General features: G+C 35.5%; 1 protein-coding gene across 1 annotated transcript; it reads right to left on the minus strand.

Moving 5' to 3' along the window:
• Positions 1-1305: 1305 nt before the first annotated feature.
• On the minus strand, positions 1306-27074 carry AADACL2 (arylacetamide deacetylase like 2). Its single transcript, XM_010372105.2, has 5 exons — positions 26830-27074; positions 17928-18150; positions 14973-15042; positions 13430-13601; positions 1306-2088 (listed from the first exon to the last, which is right to left on the minus strand). Exons 1-5 carry the CDS (start codon positions 26965-26967, stop codon positions 1486-1488), a joined length of 1206 nt encoding a protein of 401 aa, XP_010370407.2. The 5' UTR covers positions 26968-27074; the 3' UTR covers positions 1306-1485.

Raw genomic sequence — 27074 nt, forward strand, 5'->3', positions numbered from 1 at the left:
CACTTATTTTCATTTGTCATAGTCAAGGATGCGTTTTTAGCTTTGGGGTACTGAAATTGAGTGAAAGAAAAAGGGCTCTTTGAACATAATTAATTTCTTTCTACATTAAAATAATCTCATTTTGTTTGTGGACTGAATTGCCTTCTGAATAATGGAGAATTGAGAAAAATGTCTGGTCCCAACTGAATAAGTTGCTTTTGGGTCAATTGAATAGTAGATTTTTCACACACACATGCACGTACTCATACATATACACATTTCTTACTACATTTTTAACTTCTTAATTGGATTCAACTGACTGTGCTTAATACTCAAAATTTATAACATCGTACCATGGATCTGCTTTCATAGCAATAAATTTTCAGTTTTGTTTATGATTCCAGTCAACAAAAGGGCTATGAAGTGATTTATTCTTCAGGTAATTTCAGATGATATATTTGAAAGTTTTTGGGAGAAACTTTTCTAGTCCATACTAAAATGCTCTTCATTATTGAATGCATATTTAGATCAGGTTCTTAAATTATATTGATCTGCTGCCTCCTTTAAAAAATAAAACTTGACTGAAAATGTTTTAAAAATGGCCTCCCAAAGGATAACTACATCCTAATGTCTGAGGGTTACTTTATATAGAAAAGGGTGGGGAAATATGCAAATGCAATTAAATTGAGGATCGTGAGATGCAGAGATTATCCTAGACCATTCAGGTAGACCCTCCTAAGTGTAAACACATTTGTTTTTCTAAGAGAAGCCCATAGGGAGATTAGACACAGGCAGAGAAAAAGGCAATGTGAAGATGAAGTAGAAAGAGATTGGAAGATGCTGGCCTTCAAGATTAAAGTGATCTAACAATAGTCAAAGAATACTGGCAGCCACCTGAGGTTAAAAGAGGCAAAGAGCACCTTCTAGAGAGTCTCCAAGAAAGGCATGTCTCTTGCCTATGACTTGGTTTGGACCTAATTTCATAGTTTAGGACCCCAGAACTGTAAGAGAATAAATATCTGTTGTTTTAAGCAACTGAATTTGTAGTAATTTGTTACAATAGTCACAAGAAACTAATAGGGTCCTTAGAATTTATTTAGTCCAGTGGTTTCCATACATTTTTAGCAGCAAGTTTGTTCCGTGCTTTTTTTCTCTTCCCACTCACTACAACGATTTCTGTGCCTATCTGGAAACTATCTTTCCTAATTTGCCAATAACCACTCTTATTTCTCAACTTTAATAAGCACTGGTTCTTATTAGGACCAACATAATTATAATAAATTATAAGTAAGGAGAAAATAGGCCAGATTACATACATTTTACATATTCAGGGTCTGCAAGTCAGAAAATTTCATAACTGTTCAAGGGCACACATTAACTGCTATAAATGATTCAAATATAGATTTAGACAACTCAAATGACATTGTTCTTTGCCCCCAAACTACAAAATATCACAAATTACAATCCACCATGTAAGGGCTATACCTATACATCATCATCATATATTTATAAATTCTTATCCAGCCAACTTACATACATATCTCTTATCCTAAGACCTAGACGTAAATAAAATGGTGAAGTCATGTATGATAAAGCTCCATGAATTCCATCCTCAATATGGTCATGAACAACTTGGACTCCAACATTTCGAAGTCTTGTAACATACATAAGTCCATCGTCTCTTAAGACATCATGTTGACAAGTAAGAATATAGGTTAGTGGCAAATTCTGTAACTGAGAATCATTGGCCAACAAGGGTAATGCTCTGCTGTCTGTAAGTCCTGGCAATGAATAACTAAGTCCTCCAAGAATTGGTTCAGTATATACATAGTCTTTTCTATACTTCTCAGGAAGAAGTATACTCCAGTTAACAAACTTAAACAGATGTCTTGACTCCAGAGGCATGTGTTGGTTTCTTCTCATTGCCCGGGGAAGTGCTTCATCCTTGGTGAAATATAAGCTCACGAGTTTTATGGCTACATCCCTGGTCAAAACTATACCATGCTCATTTTCTCGGTGAGATGGCAAATAAGAATCTGTTATCTGTAGGCCAGGGTAAAGTAAGACTTGCATCTTGATTTTATGTTTTATTTCGGCATCATTCTGCACCTGAAAATATATGGTAATATTCCATAATACAAAATTTTCCAAAATACCAGGAGAATAAAATTTAATCTTAATTATCTAGCAATCATGAGATAAACAAATCTACATAAATTGATGTGATATATTATAATTATTTTTACAATATTTAAAATATATTTCCATCGCATAAAAAAAATTCAAACCAATTTAAAATTGGAATTTTAAAAAATATTGATTTTGTGTGTGAGGAAAAAAGGAGAAAGAATAAGAGAAGAGAGGGAAAGAGACAGAGAATATACAAGACAAGAGAGATATGCAGGATTTTTTGGTCAAAAATCACAAATGAAAATGATCCAATTCTAAAGATATTTCTAGGGGAAATTGACAGTACAAATAAGTTTGTAAAAATCCTTCTTAAATAAAGTAATCAGAGTGAGTTGAAGAAATAAATATAGCTATTAAATCATATTATTTCATTATAGAATCAAAAAAAATCTTAAAAATTTTTAGAATATGTTCTTTGGCAACAAGGTCGACATTAGCAACATCATACCATAATTTTTAAGAAACGTTATCCCAGTGCAAAAGCACATGGACCAAGGTGAAGAAAAAAAAAGCCAATCAACAGGTATTTTATGAGAATGATGCAATGTTGGAGAAACAAAGGGAGAAAATTTTTTTAAAAACTTGATGTGCATAAGTTTGATACGCAAGGAAAAAATGTGAAGTACTTGATAAGGAGTGCCTTTTCTTTTCCAAAGAGAAAGGCATTTGAGGCCTCACCTATGACCCTGCAGACTGCAAGAGAAAACATTGAATTAATCTCCCAGGAGCTATTGCCTTGGCTAGAGGCTGGCATCTGGACAAATGAAAATACCTGCTGCTGCTCCAAGTGAAAATCTCAGGACCACAGGATGTACCTCTAAATCAACCATTCACCTACAGTGGTTGGCTGAACAGAAAGGAATAACTAAATTGAAGTCCAAGAGGTACCTCAGAAAAGGAAATGGTATCCTACCATCTCCACAACGTACTTCCAAGATGCTAGAGGTTTAAGCTCCACAATGTACTTCCAAGATGCTAGAGGTTTAATGAGTGTAGAATGAAAATGAGCCAAAATAAAGTTAACTTACAGAAACTTTCCTAGATCCCAAATCTCTCTGCAGTGCCCTGAGGTAGATAACTTACTAATCAAAGATTGCTATCAATAGCCCACCCTCAGTCATCCTACTCTTGATCTCACTAATCTAGGAAAAAAACCAAACAAACAGAGAAACAGGGACAGGTCAAAAGGTGTCCATCGATACCCTTGCCTGACCCTACCTTTCCTTTCTGGAATGCCATATGGAATAAATCACTTCAACAAATGTGTCAGTATTTCCCATTTCTATGTTCCCCATTATGTCATTTGTTACTTTGCCATTCAAGGCATTTTTCCTCTCTAATATTCTTCAAAACCCATGCTAAAGTCAGTTCTCTTCAAGATATTGGAAAAGCACCTGAGTCAGATTCTCTGAGGTTAGCAATTTTGCCATAGTCTTAACAACTATGTTATTTATCTGGTGTGTTTCAGGTATTTTCTACACATTTTATATATACTCACAAGCATATATGTGTGATTAATGCATGTGAATACCTGATCAAAGGAAACTCTTCTTTTTTAAATTCCCAAATCTCTATTACCTCTTTAAGACCAATCGTCACTTTTCCCTTATTATACAAAAATGTACATGATTAATCTTTCTACTTGGTTTTGAATTTCACAAACACTGACATGATACCTAAGTTGTCATTGTACCCCTTACTGGACCTAAGATAACAAAGTCGTTAATATCACACGGGAAAATAATTGAAAAATGAATATTTTAATAATATGGAAACCATAATATGATAAATCATAATATCTGATTTATAATTCTTTTAACAGGACACTATATCTGGAGCCAGGAATAATAAGATCCGAGAAACAGTAACAGGTATGAGACAAGTAGGTCCCAAAAGTAACGTTGAATGATTGACCTATCTATAGCTTAGTTCTTTGCTCCTAGACTTATATGGTCTCGAAGACAATGAGCTAAGCAAAGTTCAAAAGTGTGCATAAACATTAATACTAAACCAAAACAAGCCTAGAATGGAGCATTCTATAAAATGGACATGAAGGAATGGATATATATTTCTGATTTTCTGGGTAACTAATATGTACTTGAGTGCAAAAAAACATGTGATATTCCTCTCAGGATGTTATGACTTTGTAAAGAACAAGAACGAAAAAGTAAAAGATCAAAACAGTTGAGAGAACATATCTAGCTCATGGCAATGTCCTTAGAGTTTAGACACTGGTAACTGTATTTCAAATTTCTATTTACAGTTTTATGATATTTCCAATATAATAAAGACCTTTGGACAGCTAAGTAACTTAAAGATTGTGGAAGAGTTTAAGTAAAGTCCATCCTTATTCTTAATCTTTTTCAACAATGAACATTATTTTCATGAAAACACAATGGATACTACGTATTTGAACTTCCTTTTATAATTAAACACGATTAATCCTAAACTTATGGTATTTACAGTAAAATTGTCTCATATAAATTATTTGTTCTGCCCCTCCTTTATTAAGTCACCAAGTTTGAATCTCTAATTGGTTGAAGTTATAGGTTGTGTTTTTCAAGTTATAGGCCATGCCACTGGTATGATTGTCATCAAGAAAGTAATTTATTTATACCATGAAGACTGGTCTCCTAAGTCTATACTTTTGAGAACAAAATTTGGGACCCAGTTCATGAAAATCTTCTATGCCATGCTAAAATGCTTGCAGTAAACATGTTGACCAGCACCATTTTCACTCCTACATCAGTGTTTTCATTCACAAACAACCCTCCTGGACAGCATGAATTGGGAGTGGTGGTGGAAAGGAAGTTGGTAACAAAGTCAGAGAAGGGATGATCCATGACTTCATGTCCTATTTCATTCTATGACTAAACTGCTTCAAAGCCCTTTCGAACCAGTAATCTGCCATGGACACCTGTGCTTGGCCTAAAGTCAACTCCGGACAGTCTGAGGCATTACTGAATCCTCTCCAATTTCCCAAGTGCCCTGTGACCATTCAAAGGACATGGCACTTTCCTAGAGAATGACAGGTTCTGCTGCCAGGGGAACATATTGCAGCCCTTGCACTTTGCCCCTCATCATCTACTACGCTTCTCAATCCAGTTACTGGTTCACAAGATACCCTACCATCTAGCTCCCTGGTGTGAGTGTGTGTTATTCAAATTCCTGCATGCCCACGCCAACTTATCCGTAGCCTGTCATCCATGTAAGGATGGGTTTACACAAAATAATAACTTGTTATTTGAGGAGTTCCTACATTGCTATTGATAAGTATTGCTCATCAAACTTAACATATCTGTCATTTTCAACCTAGAGCATTCAACTTCATAGGCAACTGTGACTGCTATCCTCACTAATTTTCCTTTCTATCAACTACCCCTAACAACCCCAAACCTGATTCCACCAATACACAACCAGCCAATGAGTATCTTGATAAACTATGAACCACTATGAAGAAATTCCAATATGGGAGGATTTTTTGGCCTCATCCAAGCACACATGTTCCAACCATGCTGGAAACTGCAAAACTCCCACATGGGCTAGACAGAGTCCAAGATAATCTACCTGCTCTCCTCCTTGCAGGTTAATCCTGTCCTTTCCTGATATTTATTCTTCCCCTAAAATCCCACTTCCCACTTTGTGTCCTAAAAGTATGACAGTAAAACAGATTATATCACTCAGAAGTGCAGGACTCACGGTGATAGCACTTCCAGGTGCAAGTAACAGAAGACAGATGTTTCTGCTTCTGATGGATTTCAGGTGACCTGTATAACACTGAGATGATGGGATTACACAGAGGTAAATGAACAAAATAATAGAAACTAACATACATAATATCTATGTATGGGACATCATCCCATGTCCAAGAATGCTGCATGTCAATCATATTTTTCTAAAAATCATCACCATTAATTATAATTTCTGATTAATATTTGCTATTAAACTGTTTTTAAAGAATTTTTTTATATTTTTAAAGAAGTGTCACATATGTAATATCATATATAGCCATAGAAACATTGGATGCCACAGAAATATTATTATAAATAAGATGATAAGGCTTTATTACCACCTTATGATAGAAGATACAAATTAGAAGCAAAAGTATATTTAGAAAGACCAAAGCTATAAACCTAACTAAGTAGAGCTATCATATATCATAGCTTCCTCTTTAAATTACCTACATTGAAATACTTATTTTTTAGAATATCTAAGAGAGTAGGACTTACTAATTACTTCAAAATATCAAATCAATTCCCATTATTTTATGAAAGTAAAAAGAATATCTCTGATCCTAAATAAGAGCAATGCACACATTATTTTAAAATAAAATATGACCATGAAATTGGATTTAAGTGATATGATTAAAGTTTAGAAATACTTTTTCCTTTTAATTAAAGATTAAGGCACCATGTCCACAAAAGTTTTCTAAGCTATAGTGATCATCCAGATCATTGTGACCAGCGAGCCACATTAGTGACTTTAGGACACATCATGTGATGTTGCCAGAAAATCTAGCAATAACAGGTACAAGATATTCATTTCTTCTCAATAAAGAATACAATTGAAAAATGACAGGATAATATATGTGTCCTAATCCATGAGAAAATCCCTTTTATAATGTGAATTGAAACAAATGAGTCATTTTAAAAAATATCTCTCTCAGTGGTGATTATTGATACCGAATTTTAAAAACCATAATCTATAACATATTATCGATCACAGGATCATGAGACATTGGAAAAAAATGAGCTCTATAATAATTTCAAAGTAAAAGTTGATGCTTATGACCCAAAATAAAAATAGTACAGGGAATAAAGTTTTTCAATGAAAATTTAATTCATGTAGAAAGTTTAGCAGTCCATGAAGAACAAATAATTTAAAGCATAATCATAAAAGTAAATAGGAAAGGATAAAGAAAACCACCTTTTTAAATGCTCATGAAGAACACTGAGTTCTTCTGCAGTCTGTTCATCTGCATGCTGCACTATGTTCCCTACTGAACAGATAATTCAGAACATCTAACTAGACACTATGTTCTTATATAATTAATTTAAGAAATAGAATGACGTTCTATTACAACACACTCATTAGACATAAAACTCATGTTCTATTAGAATTCACTTATTCCTTCCCTCTGAAGGGTATAATCTATTCAAGAAGGATCCACCCTCCTGCCCCAAACGCCTCTCACTAGGCTTAGTCTTTCAACACTGCCACATTGGGGATCAAATTTCAACATGAGCTTTGACTGGGAAAGACCAATAGAATAGATATTATGTATAAGAAATAGAAATAGAATAATTTAAGAAATAGAATGATTTTTATTCACTTTTGTGCTGTCCTACAGATTTTACTGAGAATCAGATCTCTGTTTGGTGCCTGTGTTACTAAGTATTGTCCCGCTGAAAAGTTGCAAGGTAGGATATCACATTTTCATGAATCTGTATGGCTACATCCAATTGTTATTTCTTTTTTCTTTCTTTCTTTTCTTTTTTTGTGTTTTAGAGGCAGGGTCTTGCTCTGTCACCCATGTTGGAGTGCAGTGGTGTGATCCTAGTTCACTGCAAACCTCGAACTCCTGGGCCCAAGCAATCCTCCTGCCTCAGCCTATTGAGTTGCTGGGACTACAGGAATGTACCACTACCCCTGGCTATTTTTATTTTTTTGCCTAGACTAGTCTTGAACTCCTGGCCTCAAGTAATCCTCCCCACTGGGCTTCCCAAAGTGCTGAGACTACAGGGATGAGCCAATACACCAAGCCCAATTGTTGTTTCAGTTATGCTTGCTACACTTGCAAAGCCAAGCAAATGTTACAAATGTGCAAGAAGAATTAGAGGTGTGGTAAGATGTTGCTTAACCACTATTGGGTAATTGTTGGACAGCTTTCAGAATCTCTACATTCCCCAAACCGGTTTCAGATGAAATTTTAGACCAGACTGCTATACAATTTTACATAGTAATTAGTATAATAATCTCTAAGCAGGACATTCTCCAATTTTTACCCTCCATCACGCTCCTCATTTTACTCCAGCAAGATCTTTCAAATAAATGACATTATTTCAAGTAAATAGCAAACAAGTTCATGCTGGAAGAGTCTTCAGGAATCAACATGTCTAATGGTTTGCAAACTTTCTTCTTGGCAATGAAGTCCTCTTTTATTTTTCTCCTAAAAAAATTTACTTAGAGCTCTAAACATGAAGGGCAACTAAAGTGGAACAGATTGGGTTGAAAGGAGGCCCAGGCATAGAACCAAAGGTGAGGCTTTGTTATCACTGCCATTTTGGTTTCACAGTAGGATTTTGTGTGCGTATGATGTCATAGATTAATATATACATATAGGCATATGTATATGTATGTATGTGCATATATACTTATATATGTATGTATAACATATATTTCAACTGTATATGTATGTAAAATATGTATGTACATAAACTTCTACTTGTGCTTTAATCCTGAATCTTATAATACTTAAGAAGAAAGAAATTTTAGAAAATAAATAGAGAGGCACGTAGAGTAACGTTTTGGTTCAAGTTTTTATAACTAAAGTCCTATTTTAAAAAGTACAGAGCAGTGTTTCTCAAAAAGAAGTCTGAAGAAAACTAGTTTCATCATTTTTTTAAAATAGAAAGGTAAGAGAATGAAGAATAAAAATTACATGCACATCTCAACGGATACATAAAATGACTTGACAAAATGCAATATTTTTTCATAATACAAACTCTCAACTAATTATGTATAGAGGAAAAGTACCTCAACATAATAAAGGCCTTATAGACAAGCTCACAGCTAACATCATACTCAGTGGTGAAAAGCTGAAAGCTTTTCCTCTGAGATCAGGAACAAGACAAAGATACCCGTTCTCACCATATCTATTTAACAAAATATTAGAAGACCTAGTCAGAACTATTAAGAAAACAAAAAACAAACAAACAAAAGCAGAAATAAAAAGCATCCAAACGAGAAAGAAGTAAAAATGTCTGGGCCGGGTGCGGTGGCTCACGCCTGTAATTCCAGCACTTTGGGAGGCTGAGGCGGGCAGATCACGAGGTCAGGAGATTGAGACCATCCTGGCTAACACTGTGATACGCCGTCTCTACTAAAAATACAAAAATTAGCCAGGCGTGATGGCGGATGCCTGTAGTCCCAGTTACTCGGGAGGCTGAGGCAGGAGAATGGCATGAACCCAGAAGGCAGAGCTTGCAATGAGTGGAGATCATGCCACTGCACTCCAGCCTGGGCAACAGAGCGAGACTCTGTCTCAAAAAAAAAAAAAAAAAAAAGTGTGTTTGCAGATTACGTGATATCAGATACAGAAAACCTTAAGACTCTACCAAAAACCTGTTAGTACAAGTAAATAAATTCTGTAAAGTTACAGGATACGAAATCAACGTTCAAAAATTACTTGCATTTCTATATACTAACAACAAACTATCTTAAAAAGAAATTTTAAAAAATCCCATTTCAACAGCATCAAAAATAAGTACGTAAATAAAACACTAGGAATAAATTTAACCAAGGAGGTAGAAAGATCTATACACAGTAAGCTATAAAATATTAAACAAAGAAATTGAATAAGACACAAGTAAATGAAAAGATTAGCCATGTTTCTGGATCCAAATAATTAATATTGTTAAAATGTGTATACTACACAAAGCAATGTACAGATTCAATGCAATTCCAATCAAAATTTCAATGGTATTTTTTACAGAAATAGAAAATTCATATAGAACCACAAAAGACTGAATAGTCAATATAATCTTGAATAAAAAGAACAAACCTGGAGGCATGACAAACCCTGATTTCAAAATAAACTGCAAAGCTACAATAATCAAAACAGTATGGTACTGGCATAAAAACAAACATATAGACCAATGGAGCAGAATAAAGAGCTAAGAAATAAATTGTTGTCTTAGTTCAGTTAGTGCTGCTGCAACAGAATGCCTGAGACTGGGTAATTTATTAAAAAAAAACTGTCTCACAATTCTAGTGGTTGAAAGTTTCAAGATTGGGTATCTGCTTCTGATAATGGCCTCTGGCTGCTTTAATCCATGGCTGAAAGAGAATCAGGAATCTGCATGTCCAAAGAAATCACATGGCAAGAAAGGAAGCAAGAGAGAGAAACCAAGGAAGCCAAATTCTTTTTACTAATCTGCTGTCTCACAAATTAATTAATTCCCTGGAGAGCAAGAATTCACTCATTCCTTCCCTCTGAAGGGTATTAATCTATTCATAAAGGATCCACCCTCCTGCCCCAAACACCTCTCACTGGGCTCAGTCTTTCAACGCTACCACATTGGGGATCAAATTTCAACATGAGCTTTGACTGGGAAAGACCAAGTTATAGCAATGGTCAATTGATCTTTGACAAAGGTGCCAAGAACACACAAGAGGAAAAGACAGTCTTTTCAATAAAAAAATGTTGAGAATTCTATATATCCACATGCAGAAGAATGAAAGTGGACATTCATTTCATTTCATATACAAATATCATCTCCAAATGATGAATCAAAGGTTTAACACTTAATTTAAAACTGTATAGCTACTGAAAGACAGCTTAGAGAAAAATGTCTTAATATCGGTCTAAGCAATAGTTTGGGAGGTATGATTCCAAAAGTACAGGCAACAAAAGCAAAAATAGATACATGGGATTGCCTCAAACTAAAAAGCTTCTGCACTAAAAAAGAACCAATCAACAGAGTGAAGAGACACTCCAAAATAGGAGAAAACATTTCAAACTATGGGTTCAATAAAGGGTTAATATTCAAAATGTATAAAGAACTCAACTAAATGGCAAGAAAACAAATAATCCAATTTAAAAATTGCAAATAGAACTGAGTAGACATTTCTCAAGAGAGAATGTACAAGTGGTCAACAGGTATACTAAAAAGTGTTCAACGTCACCAATTATCCAGGAAATGCAAATTAAAACCCTAATGACATATCAGTTAATGCCTGTTAGAATGGCTACTATCAAAAAAGGGAAATAATAATAAGCATTGGTAAAGGTATAGAGAAAAGGGACCCCTTGTACATTGTTGTTGGAAATGTCCATTAGTGTATCCGTCATGGAAAACAGTACCAGATGATTCAGCAACACCACTTCTAGGTATATATCCAAAGGAAACAAGTCAGTAACAAGAAGAGATATCTGTACTCGCATATTTATTGCAGCAGTATTCACAGTAGTGAAGACATGGAATCAAACTGTCAGTCGGATAAATGGATAAAGAAAATTTAGTGTGTGTGTGTATCTACACATACACACACACAAACACACACAATGGGATATTATTAAGCCTTCAGAAAGAAGAAAATCCTATCATTGGTGACAACATTGATGAACCTGGAGGTCCTTACACTGAATGAAATAAATCAGGTAAAGACAGACAAATACTGCATCATCTTGCTTATATGTAGAACCTGAGAAAGTTAAACCCCTAGAAGTGGATAGTAGGTGGTGGTTATGAGGAACTGGGGATATAGATGCAAGGGGATGGAGATGGGGAAATCGGGGAGATGTTGGTGAAAGATTACAAAATTTCAGTTATGCAGGATTAAGTGCGGTGACTATAGTTAATAATACTGTGTACTCAAAATTTGCTAAGACAGATCTTATACATGCTCCCTATACAGAAAAAATAAATGGTAACTATGTTAGGTAACGAGTATGTTACTTAGCTTGTGTTAATTGTTTCAAAATGCATACATATATCAAAACATCATGTTGTGCATCTTAAATACATATGATTTTTCATTTTCAATTGTACCTCAATACAACCTTACAAAAGAGAAAAAAAAAAAAAAAAAAAAAAAAAAAAAAAAAAACAGAAAATAAGAGAGTTGGAATTCTTCCCAAATTATTTAATGAGGCTAGTGTAATTTTTCTCTCAAAACCTAACAAAGACAGGAGGCAGAGGTTGCAGTGAGCCGAGATCGAGCCACTGCACTCTAACCTGGGTGACAGAGCAAAACTCCATCTCAGAAAAAAAAAAAAAAAAAAAAAACTGACAAAAAGTGTTAAAAAATGAAGATTAATCTCAAAAATACAAAACATTTAATGAACTAGAGCAAACAGAAAGCAGCAATGTATAAAAATTTTAATTCATCATGACCAAGTAAGGCTCATGCCTAGAATGTAAGCATAATTTAACATTTAACGTTTAAAAGTCAATTGGCATAATTTACCACACTAAAAGAATAAATAAGAAAAATTACACAATCATCTCAATAGTTGCATTAAAATCATTTCACTAATTCAACACCCATTTATGCAAAAACTATCAGCAAACTAGGAGTAGAAATAACTTCCTCAATCTGACAAAAGCTAGCTAGTAACTTCAGGTAATACTATATTTATTGATGAAATACTGAAAAATTTCATCCGAAAATACAAAGCAAGACAGTTATATTAAATATTTTACTAGAGGCCCCAGACAGTGCACTAATAAAAGAAAAATTAAAAGGAGTAAGTACTGGGAAGCAAGAACTAAAACTGTCTCTAGTCATTGAAAATATAATTATATAGAAAATCCTAGGAAACTAAAACAAAAGCAAAAACAAAAATGAAACAAAGAACACTAGAGTTATAAGTGAGTTTATTGAGGATATGATGGGAAAAGGCCAATATCAAAATTGATTGTATTTCTACATATCATAGAAATAAGTTCCAAATTCCTAATTCCAGTATGTTCCAAATAAACATTCAGAAAACACTATTTTTAATAAAATGTTAAAAAAAATCTCGGTAAAATTTGAGAAAAGATTTCCATGGTTTCTACACTGAAAAGAGCAAAATGTTGCTGAGAAACTGAAGGGGATCTAATAAAAGTGTGAGACATGCCATGTACATTAATTGGAAAACTCAATATTATTGAGATGTCAATCCTCCCCAAAGTTATAGACTCAATGCAATCCTAATAAAAAATCAGTTAGTCTTTCTTTTTAAAAATTAGTAAGATAATCTAATATTTTAATGAGAAAGATATGGAATACTAGAAACATTTTTTTTTTTAAAGAAGAGCAAAGTTGAAGTCAGTGTAGTATTGGCAGTAGGATAGACATGTATATCAATGGAACAAAAGAATCCAGAAATAGTTACACTAAAGTTAAATAAACGTTTACTCAAGTGCCACTGTAATTCAATGGGAAAGAATGGTCTTTTCAACAAATGCTGCTGGAAGAACTGAATTATCTATAGAAAAAAAAAAATGAGCCTCAACTTCTACCTCGCATCATAAAAACAAATATAATGTACCTGTTGAGTGACCGCTGTTGCTAAATTGCCCCCAGAACTGTCTCCTGAAATGCAGATTCGGGTGGGATCCACTCCATATTTTGTAAGAATTTTTTCCAGAAGGAAAAATTTGACTGCAGCAAGGCCATCTTCAAACTGAGCAGGAAAGTGGTGTTGAGGAGCTAGCCTATAACTTTAAAGAAAAAATAATAAAGCATTTACGGTTGTATCTGTCCATTTAATTCTCAAATACCAAATACATGCAATTTAATGCCAGCCTTTCGTGTTCAGTGTTCTAAAAATCAAGCCTAAGTTTTCTACTAACTCTTGATTAAAATGAAAATTATTTTAATAAAGTATAAGGTCTTCAATCTTGTACCTAATGTCCATGGATGGCATTATTTGTGAGGAGTCAGGGGAGTTTTATGAACTTCCTAAGAATTGTAAGCAAAATTTTTAGTCTAAGTGTGTTTTAGAATGGAGATGGTCTATGGCTTCCGTCATATTCTCAATATAACTCGTAATCCAAACACTTTTTTAAAACCCTTATTTAAAAAGCACAATGGATTGCAGATCTGAGAGCATATTGTAGGCAGTGTCCTATTTTATCAAGGTCATTTAGGTAAAAGTTTTACAAGCTGATGGTGCATATACTCCATCATGGATAATATCCAGTAGCTATTACTAGATAAAAATTTTGAAATATAAATAAAATTTAAATATGCCAGAGAGCTTGCTTATTTCTGGTAAATTCATTTGTATGGCAAATCATCACACAATTCTTTTCATGGGCACAAATAGAGTTTTTTCCCCAGTATATGTGGACTGGTAAAACAGGAAAATACTTCTAGCAACCTATTCATAGAGCTTTTCGTTTTTGATCTTCAGAATGCTAAGAAGTGTATATTTCTATAGCCAATACGAAATGTTGGTAATAGCGTTCTTAGAATTTTATTATAAGCTATCTAGAAAACTCTAAGTAATTTGTAGCTTAGACATAGATGTGTACCAAAAAGATGTTGGTATCTTTATTTAAAATACAGTGGATTTATACTTTTTAGACAAAGAATAACACAAATTGTAGGGATCACAAACTTATATTATTATATCAAAACAGATATAAAGTAGTATTTAGATTACTTCAAAAGCTATGAAATTAAAGTTTTCTTGCCTGCTCAAATACAATCCAATATCCCAAATGTGTAATAGTTAATATACTTCCTTCTGTCCAGCTATGTTACTTGGGACACTACTAGAACCTTATAGGACCTGAGTCTTACATGTCTAGAGCAAGTGTTTCCAAAACTGCTTACCCTGGGGTATAATTCAGATATTCTCACAATCACAGAAAAATAATGGGACACTGAAACTCTTTGAGGAGCGGTCTATGATGCAAAAGGTGACAAGTAAAATATATTAATTTAAAAAATTATATTTGAAGCACAGCTAACTTGATGTGGGAATCAAACCTCTACATGGTAAAGGCAAAAATCATAGTAGCCACACACACACACACACACACACACACACACACACACACACACAAAACAAAACATTCTCTTACTCCACGCCTACAACGACAGCATCAAGTGTGTTTGCAGTCCATCTATTCAGGAAGTCAAAAGCCCTCTGTTCTGAAATGAAGAAATAAACATCAAAGTATTTCCTGTAATTAGAAAGCAGTAGAAACAGTTACAGATATGAATGTGAAAATAACTGTGGTTTGTGAATATCACATAGGAGCTTTTATTTCCACCCCCTATTTCTAAGCAGATGGACCTGAATCCACATGGCACACTCTCCCCTTCCTAGTCTTTTCAGCTACTCTCTCCAGGGAGAAAAGGATGGCTTTACCGATTATTTTGGGGAGGATAAACTAGAATAGGTTCAGCCTACTGTAATTTCGTCTTGACATCTGCTGTCTGTACACAATGACCCTTCCCAGGACCCTTTGTATCCTGGTGCATTTTACTTCATCTGAACTAATCGTAATGTTTTGACTTGCATTTATGTGAACTCTGTGTGTAAGTTTTTAATTAGTTCAGAAGTCAGAGGAAAAAGAAAGTAATAGTATGTTTTAAATCTCTAAACATGGTTCTTCAAAACCTCTGTCTTCTTTGAAGATGCCACATAATAAAATAGTCCAATAACATTGGAATTAAGACAGAGTCTAAGGAATAATAACCAGATATGAGAGAGCCTCTGGCAGGTCAGTGTGAAGACCTGATATACATATGAGTTTTGACATGCTTGACGTACAAGCCATTGACTTACCCAGACATATAACACACACACACATACACACACACACACACACCCCTTTCCCCAGGTCCCCACATATCCTATTTACCAGGGCCCTGGCCAATCACCTTGGCAAATTCTGTGACAACATCTGCTGCTTTATTTACCACAAGATCCTAGAAATCCAGAGAATTCTAGAGTTGTGATCAAATTCTAGACTTTTCTGGACCTTATATTTCACATTAACAAAACTGCAAAGTAAAAACTAACCACTGGGTATATATATAACCTGGAAAACAGGAAAGTAAGTCACCTAGTCTTTTAAATAGACAAAAATAACATTTTATTAAAGATTAAGTTAATTTTCAAGAAAAAGCCATGCATAGATAAAGACCAAAATGTACAAGACCTAAGAACTCTCTGAACTTCACCGTGTTAACAAAAGACCATATTTTCTATTTTTTTAAAAAAATCTGCAGATTAGGGAGACATAGCCTTCCATGTAAAACAAAAGTGTGCTCCAGAGACCAAAAAGAGGGTCTGTGGCTTAAATATGGAGAATCAGCTGGTACCCCTCAATCAGAATCAGATCTATATATGTAAATAAAGGATTCAAACTTATTCAAATAGTTCAAAAGAGCTGATTCCTGATTGGGTGGTTTCCAAGCCCCAAACTGAAAGTCTGTTAGATACCCCTTTCAAGCAACTGGTGGGAGGAGTTTTCCAGTCAAGGTGTTTCAGCGCTTGGAAACATCTTAGCTCAGGGGCACAAACAGAATGTTTGGATCTGCCTTCTCTGGGAACAAAGGGATGTGTGACCACCCTTTTCTCACTCATTATGGACACTGAGTTCTTAGTATCATAATTTGGGTATCTTTATCAGCCACGGGGAGTCTGTTTCATCCAGAGAACTTGGGGTCTTATTTCCAGTTTCATTGCATAACCAACATTTTCCTGTATTTCTTAGTTTTCAAAGCAACTTTGATATGTTTTAGAGAAAAAAAAAGAGGAAGCCTAGGGGAAAAGAAAGAAAATTAAAATTAGCAATTACTAGAAAATAGTTATAATGTCTTTTTTCTTGGTGAAAGAATAGAAAGTATCTAAGTCTTTTCCAGTTTATTCACATATGTTTGGGAGATCTGAAAACAAATAATGTGTAAATATAAAACCAAAATATTGAAAAAAAACATCTAGAATTTAGCTAAGCAGAATGTTGGAATGTCATATCCTGAATTATAATTCTCACAGTTTTAGAAATTATTGATCACAGTCATTGCCTATGTCAGTAAAAAGAGATATAAACCTAATAATCAGGAATACTTCTTAGTATTTTTCAAAGTGATATTTTCCCATCAGTGGCCATTTCTTTTATGCTTACTCAAGTCCTAGGTGATATGTATATGAACAGTTGGATATTTCATAGACCTCAAAAAACTTCAGTGGAATGAATACATTTCTTTGGAGAGAAATGAGGCAAACTTGGTATTTATCTTATCGAGAAAGCAGGTTATTCTGACCATTTTAATGCATGATATAAATTAAATTATAGATGAAATTTAATTTGTTGAAAACATAAAAAAAGGTAAAAAAAATTCGTAAAAGAAAAGAGTTAGAACATTCTGGATAATATTCCCTGTAGAGATCATCAGATGTCCCTCTCATTCACTCTGTGTGTACTTTTTTTCTTCAGAAAAACATTTATTGGATAATCACTGTACGAAAAATGCCTAAAAAGACAAGTAGGGAACCTAGACTTTATGGGAAGAGTTTACTATCACATAGTACTATTTTGTGTTTTCTTTTTAGAGTCAATACTAATGACTGCATTCTAAGTCTTACTACTATTTATATTATGTTATCAATAACTGCAAACTTGATCTTGTAGCAACCAATAGCAAATGCTTTTGACCTATTAATTAAAATATCTGCATCCCCTCAATATTTCTGCTTCAATTCAGATCCCAAGAAAAAACGTTTTAGTAATTGACTTTATATCCTATTTTCATTTGTTATATATTCATTCAATATAAAAGCTAAGGATAATAAAAAACAAAACAAAAACTGAATTTAAAATCCCCATAATATTATTTGCCAAACATATGTCTATGTCTCTTTATTAGATATCTAACTTTTATATCTATACTTATCCATATCCAGACAAGTATATATATATAGATAGATAAATATATACCTGTATAAGTGTGTATATTTATATAAAAGAGTTCTTGTATCAAAAACGTAGAGCTAGCTACACTTTTTCCTTACACAGTGAACTTACTGGAACTTCCAAAACAAAAACCACCACCATGAAAATATATTACAGCTCTCCTTCGGGTTTCTGACTTTCTTCTTGGCAAGTACAATCGTACTGGAATATCAACAAATGTTGTATCAGTCACTGTGATGTATTCATCTGAAACTGGTTGGGTATAATCCAGCCTGAATATCATGGATATAAACTCTTCATATCTCATGATACCCATATTTTCAAAACACATAGCCTGTGAGAACAAAACAAACAAAATTAAATATTTATTTAGATATGTAAATAACACCAAATGTATATGAAAAGAAAGTTTAAAAGGAAGAAAAAATAAGAAAAGTAAACAAAAAGAAATAGACTATTTATAAATATTATTTCCAAATAATACTGTAAAGATCTTATTGCATAATCTTCTTGCCCTTGAAAATCTCAAATATCTGGCAAGCTGGCCGAATAGGAATAGCCGCGGTCTGTAGCTCCCAGTGAGAGCAATGCAGAAGGCAGGTGATTTCTGCATTTCCAACTGAGGCACCCAGTTCATCTCATTGGGATTGGTTAGGCAGTGGGTGTAGCCCACAGAGGGCAAGCAGAAGCAGGGTGGGGCATGGCTTCACCTAGGAAGTGCAAGGAGCCAGGGGACCTCCTTCCCCCAGCCAAGGGAAGCCATTGAAGGACTGTGCTACCCAGCTGAGATACTACGCTTTTCCATGGTTTTTGCAATCTGCAGATCAGGAGATTCTCTCGTGTGCCTACAACACCAAGGTCCTGGGTTTCAAGCGCAAAACTGGGGGGCAGTTTGGGCAGACATGGAGCTAGCTGCAGGAGTTTCTTTTGTACCCCAGTGGTGCTTGGAGCTCCAGTGAGACAGAACCATTCACTCCCCTGGAAAGGGGGCTGAAGCCAGAGAGCCAAGAGGACTTGATCAGAGGGTTCCACTCCTGTGGAGCCCAGCAAGCTAAGATCCACTGGCTTGAAATCCTCACTGCCAGCACAGTAGTCTGAAGTCAACCTGGGATGATCTAACTTGGTGGGGGGAGAAGGGTCTACCATTACTGAAGCTTGAGTAGGTGGTTTTCCCCTGACAGTGCTAAGGAGACTGGGAGGTTTGGATTGGGTGGAATTCAGCACCACGTAGCAAAGTGTCTGTGGCCAGACTGCCTCTCTAGGTTCCTCCTCACTTGGCAGGGCATATCTGAAAGAAAGGCAGCAACCCTGGTCAGAGGCTTACAGATAAAACTCCCATCTTCCTGAGACAGAGAAGCTGGGGGAAGGGGATGCTGTGGGCGCAGCTTCAGCAGACTTAAACTTTCCTGCCAGCTGACTCTGAAGAGAGCAGCTGATCCTGAGAAGGAGGAGTCTCCCAGCACAGTGCTTGAGCTCTGCTAAGGGACAGATTGTCTCCTCAAATGCATCTTTGACCCCTTGCCTCCCAACAGGGAGACATCTCCCAGCAAGGGTCAACAGACACCTCATACAGGAGAGCTCTGGCTGGCATCAGGATGGTGCTCCTCTGGGATGAAGCGTCCAGAGGAAGGAGCAAGCAGCAATCTTTGCCATTCTGCAGCCTCCACTGTTGATACCCAGGCAAACAGAGTCTGGAGTGGACCTCCAGCAAACTGCAACAGACCTGCAGAAGAGGAGCCTAACTGTTAGAAGAAAAACTGACAAACAAAAAGCAACAACATCAACATCAACAAAAAGGACCCCATCCAGAGGTCATCAGCCTCAAAGATCAAAGGTAGATAAATCCATGAAAATGAGGAAAAAACCAGCCCAGAAATGCTGAAAATTCCAAAGACCAGAATGACTCTTTTCCAAATGATCACAACTCCTCTTCAGCAAGGGCACAAACGTGGATGGAGAATGAGATTGACGAATTGACAGAAGTAGGATTCGGAAGGTGGGTAATAACAAGCTCCTCTGAGCTAAAGGAGCATGTTCTACCCCAATGCAAGGAACTAAGAACCTTGATAAAAGGTTATGGGAACTGCTAACTAGAATAACCAGTTTAAAGAAGAACATAAATGACCAGATGGAGCTGAAAAACACAGCAAAGAACTTCGTGAGGCATACACAAGTATCAATAGCTGAATCAATTGAGTGGAAGAAAGGACATCAGAGACTGAAGATCAACTTAATGAAATAAAGTGTGGAGACAAGATTAGGGGAAAAAAAAGAATGAAAAGGAACAAACAAAGCCTCCAAGAAATCTGGAACAATGTGAAAAGACCAAACCTACATTAGATAAGTGCACCTGAAAGTGACAAGGAGAATGGAATCAAGTTGGAAAACACACCTCAGGATATTACCCAGGAGAACTTCCCCAGTATAGCAAGATAGGCCAATATTCAATTTCAGGAAATACAGAGAACACCATTAAGATACTCCTTGAGAAGAACAACTCCATGACACATAATCATCAGATTCTCCAAGATTAAAACAGAGGAAAAATTTTAAGAGCAGCCAGAAAGAAAGGTCAGGTTATCTACAAAGGAAGGCCCATCAGACTAACAGTGGATCTGTCTGCAGAAACTCTACAAGCCAGAAGAGAGTGGGGACAAATATTCAACATTCTTAAAGAAAAGAATTTTCAACCCGGAATTTCATATCCAGCCAAACTAGGCTTCATAAGCATAGAAGAAACAAAATCTTTTCCAGACATGCAAATGCTGAGGGATTTTGTTGCCACCAGGCCTATCTTGCAAAAGGAAATATGGAGGAAATATGGAAAGGAAAGAAATATGGAAAGAAAATAAATATGGAAAAGAAAAACTGGTACCAGCCACTGAAAAAGCACACCAAAATATAAAGACCAATGATACTCTGAAGAAACTGCATTGACTAATGTGCAAAATAACCAGCTAGCATCAGGATGGCAGGATCAAATTCACACATAACAATGTTTACCTTAAATGTAAATGAGTTAATGCACCTATTAAAAGACACAGGCTAGCAAATTGGATAAGGAGTCAAGACTCATTAGTGTGCTGTATTCAGGAGACCCATCTCACATTGAAAGACACACATAGGCTCAAAATAAAGGGAAGAAGGGAGATTTACCAAGCAAATGGAAAGAGAGAAAAAAAAAAGCAAGTGTTGCAAACCTAGTCTCTGATAAAACAGACTTTGTACCAACAAAGATCAAAGAAGACGAAGAAGGACATTACATAATGGTAAAGGTACCAAGGCAACAAGAAGAGCTAACTATCCTAAATATATATGCATCCAATATAGGAGCACCAGGTTTCATAAAACAAGTTATTAGAGACCTTCAAAGAGACTTAGACTCCAACATAATACTAGTGGGAGACCTTAACATCCCACTGTCAATATTAGACAGATCAACGAGACAGCAAATTAACAAGGATACTCAGGACTTGCACTCAGTTCTGGACCAAGTGGACCTAATAGTCATCTACAGAACTCTCCACCCCAAATCAACAGAACATACATTCTTCTCAGCAGCACATAGCACTTTTTCTAACATCGGCCACATAATTGGAAGTAAAACACTCCTCAGCAAATGCAAAAGGATGAAAATCATAAAAACCAGTCTCTTGGACCACAGCACAATCAAATTAGAACTCAGGATTAAGAAACTCACTCAAAATCGCAGAAGTTGAACAACCTGCTCCTGAATGACTACTGGGTAAATAACTAAATTAAGGCAGAAATAACAAAGTTCTTTGAAACCAGTGAGAATGAAGAGACAATGTACCAGAACCTCTGGGACGCAACTAAAGCAGTGTTAAGAGGGAAATTTATACCACTAAATGGCCACATCAGAAAGCTATTGGTCTGAAATCGACACCCGAACATCGCAATTAAAAGAACTTGAGAAGCAAGAGCAAACAAATCCAATTTTTGAAAAGATTAACAAACTAGATAGACCACTGGCTAGACTAATAAAGAAGAAAAGGGAGAAGAATCAAATTGACACGATAAAAAATGATAAAGGGGATATCACCACTGATCCCACAGAAATACAAACAAGCATCAGAGAATATTATAAACACCTCTATGCAAATAAACTAGAAAATCTAGAAGAAAAGGATAAATTCCTGGACACATACACCCTCCCAAGACTAAACCAGGATGACGTCAAATCCCTGAATAGATCAATAACAAGTTCTGAAATTGAGGCAGTAATTAATAGCCTACCAACAAAAAAAAGCCCAGGACCAGACATATTCACAGCCAAATTCTACCAGAGGTACAAAGAAGAGCTGGTATCATACCTTCTGAAATTATTCCAAGCAATAGAAAAACACAACTCCTCCCTAACTAATTTTATGAGGCTGGCTTCATCCTGATACAAAAAACTGGAGAGACACACACAAAAAAATTTCAGGCCAATATCCCTGATGAACATAAATGCGAAAATACACCATAAAATATGGGCAAACCAAATCCAGCAGCACACCAAAAAGCTTATCCACCACGATCAAGTAGGCTTCATCCCTAAGATGCAAGGCTGGTTCAACCTATGCAAATCAATAAACATAATGCATCACATAAACAGAACCAATGACAAAAAACTCAATAGATGTAGAAAAGACCTTCTATAAAATTCAACATCCTTTCATGCTAAAAACTTTCAATAAACTAGGTATTGATGGAACATAACTCAAAACAATAAGAGCTATTTATGACAAACCCATAGCCAATATCACACTGAATGGGCAAAAGCTGGAACCATTCTCTTTGAAAACTGGCAAAAGACAAGGATATGCTTTCTCACCACTCCTATTCAACACAATATTGGAAGCTCTGGCGAGGGCAATAAAGAAATAAAGCGTATGCAAATAGTAAGAGAGGAAGTCAAATTGTTTGTTTGCAGATGACATGGTTGTATATTTAGAAAATCTCATCGTCTCAGCCCAAAAACTCCTTAAGCTGATAAACAACTTCAGCAAAGCCTCAGGATACAAATCAATGTGCAAAAATCACAAGCATTCCTATACACCAGTAATAGACAAGCAGAGAGCCAAATCATGAGTCAACTTCCATTCACAATTGCTACAAAGAGAATAAAATACCTAAGAATACAACTTACACGAAATGTGAACAACCTCTTCAAGGAGAACTACAAACCTCTGCTCAAGGAAATAAGAGAGGACACAAACAAATGGGAAAAAATATTCCATGCTCGTAGATAGGAAGAATCAATATCATGGAAATGGCCATACTGCCCAAAGTAACTTATAGATTCAATGCTATTCCATTAAGCTACCATCGACTTTATTTGCAGAATTAGAAAAAACTACTTTAAATTTCATGTGGAACCAAAAAAGAACCTGTATACCCAAGACAACTCTAAGCAAAAAGAACAAAACTGGAGGCATCATACTACCTGACTTCAAAGTATACTACAAGCCTACAGTAACCAAAACAGCATGATACTGGTACCAAAACAGACATATAGACTAATGGAACAAAACAGAGCCCTCAGAAATAACACCACACATCTGCAACCATCTGATCTTGGACAAACCTGACAAAAACAAGCAATGGGGAAAGGACTCTCTATTTAAAAAATGGTGCTGGGAAAACTGGCTAGCCATATGTAGAAAGCTTATACTGGACCCCTTCCTTACACCTTATACAAAAATTAACTCAAGATGGATTAAAGACTTTAATGTAAGACCTAAAACCATAAAAACCCTAGAAGAAAACTTAGGCAATACCATTCAGGGCATAGGCATGGGCAAAGGCTTCATAACTAAATCACCAAAAGCAGCTGCAACAAAAGCCAAAATCGACAAATGGGATCTAATCAAACTAAAGAGCTTCTGCACAGAAGAAACTATCATCAGAGTGAACAGGCAACCTACAGAATGGGAGAACATTTTTGCAATCTACCCATCTGACAAAGGTCTAAAAGCTAGAATCTATGAGGAACTTAAACAAATTTGCAAGAATAAAACAAACCATCAAAAAGTGGGCAAAGGATATGAACAAACACTTCTCAAAAGAACAAATTTATGCAGCCAACAAACATACAAAAAAGAGCTCATCATCACTGGTCATTAGAGAAATACAAATAAAACCACAATGAGATACTATCTCACACCAGTTAGAACAGCGATCATAAAAAAGTCAGGAAAAAACAGATGCTGGCGTGGATGCAGAGAAATAGGAACATTTTTACACTGTTGGTGGGAGTATAAATTAGTTCAACCATTGTGAAATACAGTGTGGCGATTCCTCATTGATCTTTAATCAGAAATATCATTTGACCCAGCAATTCCATTACTGGGAATATACCCAAAGGATTATGAATATTTCTACTATAAAGACACATGCACACTTATGTTTATTCCAGCACTATTTACAATAACAAAGACTTGGAACCAACCCAAATGTCCATTAATGATAGAATAGATAAAGAAAATGTGGCACATATACGCCATGAAATACTATGCAGCCATAAAAAGGAATGAGTTCGTGTCCATTGTAGGGACATGGATGGAGCTGGAGGCCATCATTCTCAGCAAACTAACACAGGAACAGAAAACCAAACATTACATGTTCTCACTCATAAGTGGGAATTGAACTATGAGAACACATGGGCACAGGGAAGGGAACATCATGCACCAGGGCCTGTAGGGAGGTGAAGGGAAAGGGAAGTGAGAGCATTAGGACAAATACCTAAGGTATGCTTAAAACCTAGATGACAAGTTGATAGGTGCAGCAAACCACGATGGCACATGTATACCTATGTAACAAACCTGCACGTTCTACACATGTATCCCAGAACTTGAAGTAAAAGACAAAAAAAAAAAAAAAAAAAAAAGATAAATCCTTGTGTATAAAAAGAAGAAAATCTCAAATATTTAGTATTTTAGACTGAGAGCTGTCCTATTCAAAATCCATTAATTTACTAGTAGTTTTTTTATGTTGTTGTAATTATTTTTGATTTGTAATTTTTTTTCAGGGAAAAAACCCATTTTGTAGGCATGCTGTCATGTTTTCTTTCTTCATTGTTCATTTTATTTAATTCAAAGTTTTAAATATCGTCATATGACCACACTAGTAATAATTCAAATATTTTGGCTTTCAATGCCAAAAAGATTAGTGCACTTTCCTCACCCTTAAATTCCATATTTGAGGTCCTTGAAAAAAGTTGCCTTTGGTATTTCTGACCAGCTTTTCCAGGACTTTTGTGTTATGTCACTGGACAGTTTACTCATCAAAAAATCTTAAAAATTACATGGTTGATAACACAGTAAACAATCTTAATTATTATAATTATTCCAAGGAAATTAAGGTATTTACAGGGCAATTGAGAACATCTAACCACTATAATTTATTTTCTTAATTTTAATTTAATTTTTTTTTTTTTTTTTGAGATGGAATCTTGCTCCGTCATCCAGGCTAGAGTGCAGTGGCATGACCTAGGCTCACTGCAACCTCCACGTCCTGGATTCAAGTGATCCTCCTGCCTCCGCCTCCCCAGTAGCTGGGATTACAGGCATGCGCCACCACAGCTGGCTAATTTTTATATTTTTAGTACAGATGGGGTTTCTCCATGTTGGCCAGGCTGGTCTTGAACTCCTAGCCTCAGGTGATCCACCTGCCTTGGCCTCCCAAAGTACTGAAATTACAATCGTGAGCCACCGTGCTAACCCCTATACTTTAATGACAAGGAAGTATGCAGAAACTCTAAGTTGTAGCCAGTAAATGTCAAAGCCAAGTTTGCATCCATTTAAACCAGCATCTTATGCTACTACTTACTAGCTGGTTGACATTAAGAAAATTACTGTGTAGCTCAATTTCCTTGTCTGTATGATAGTAATAATAATAAATCCTTCAGTGGGCTATAATGGGGTTTAAACAAGTTAATCGTCTGCGATACAAATGCGATAATCAAGGAAGGGAAGATAGCATTTTCTCTGTGGAACTGACACTTGCTTACCCACATATGCTTACTCAGGAAGTAAGAGCATTGGAGAAAATTTATGGAGAAGGTAAGCCTCTAGAAGTGATTACAGGGGAAAATATTAGTAGATTGATCAGAAGGAGCTGACTGTGGTTTCACAAAACAAACGTATTGTTTGCTGTACAAAGCATCAAAAGACAGCCTCTCCTTCTTAGACCATGGATTGCTCGCTTTTTTCTGATCATCTTCTGCTGTTGCCTTCTCCTTTGAGCCTCTTATTGTTACCCTTTCTGGAAGCTATCTGGCTTGGCAGAAAGAGTATGGGTTTCAAAATGAGACAGTTTAGAGTTCAAATTATGGAGTTGTTACTTTTTACCTGCAGGTGTTCTTCTCAGTCTCTTCCCCCACCCCATAACTAGATAAAAATGATTGCAGGATAGTGGGAAATCAATGGAAGTACATATTATACAAAGCCTATACGATTTAAGAACTCAAAACTATTAGTTTCTAATCTTATCTCTTCCTTTTAAAGGAGCTATTTTTGCATGAATTTGTAATTCATTCTGCACATGCCAAGTCAGATAATCCCTGAAAACCAGCAATTTAGAATTGAATATGGACAATTAAAGCCATTAAATAGTAAGAGCCTTAAATTAATGTCAAAGAGTTACAAATATCAATAACGTATATCTGAACAACTAAAAGATAATTATGGGACTAGGTTGTTCCTGAAAGTTCAAATTTAAGTCAAGTTCTCAAATAAACCTCAAAGCCATTTATTTTATACATGTCACAATAAATTTATTTTATACATGTCACGTTTAGACAAAGTCTTAGAAGTGAGAATTCTGTCTCATTGTTTCGCACAGATGTAGGAAGTTTTATTTACTTAATATTATTTAATTAATTTACTCAAACAAGCAATGGTTCTTTCAAAATGGTAATATTAATACTATTAATAAAAGAGCTCATAAGCACCCATTTTTTCATCAATAAGTCATCCCAATATCGAACAGAAAAAAATGTTAACCTTACCGTAAACGTACAAGTTTTAGCGATGGCATCCAAGGCCATTATTTTCCAGCTTTCTTCAATGTTGTCTGGCATGGGTGTGTAAAAATGAGAGACAAAAATAGCACAGAGCAGCCCCAAACAGAGAGCTTTTAGCATCATAATATCCCTTTTTCCAGCTTCTTCACAGTACTAAGATTAAAATTTTTCATAAACACTGAATAGTAACCAGTAGAGCAAATGTAAACTTGGGAACTCTCTCAGGTAAT

This window comes from Rhinopithecus roxellana, chromosome 1, assembly GCF_007565055.1.
Source record: "Rhinopithecus roxellana isolate Shanxi Qingling chromosome 1, ASM756505v1, whole genome shotgun sequence".
NCBI classification, from domain to species: domain Eukaryota; kingdom Metazoa; phylum Chordata; class Mammalia; order Primates; family Cercopithecidae; genus Rhinopithecus; species Rhinopithecus roxellana.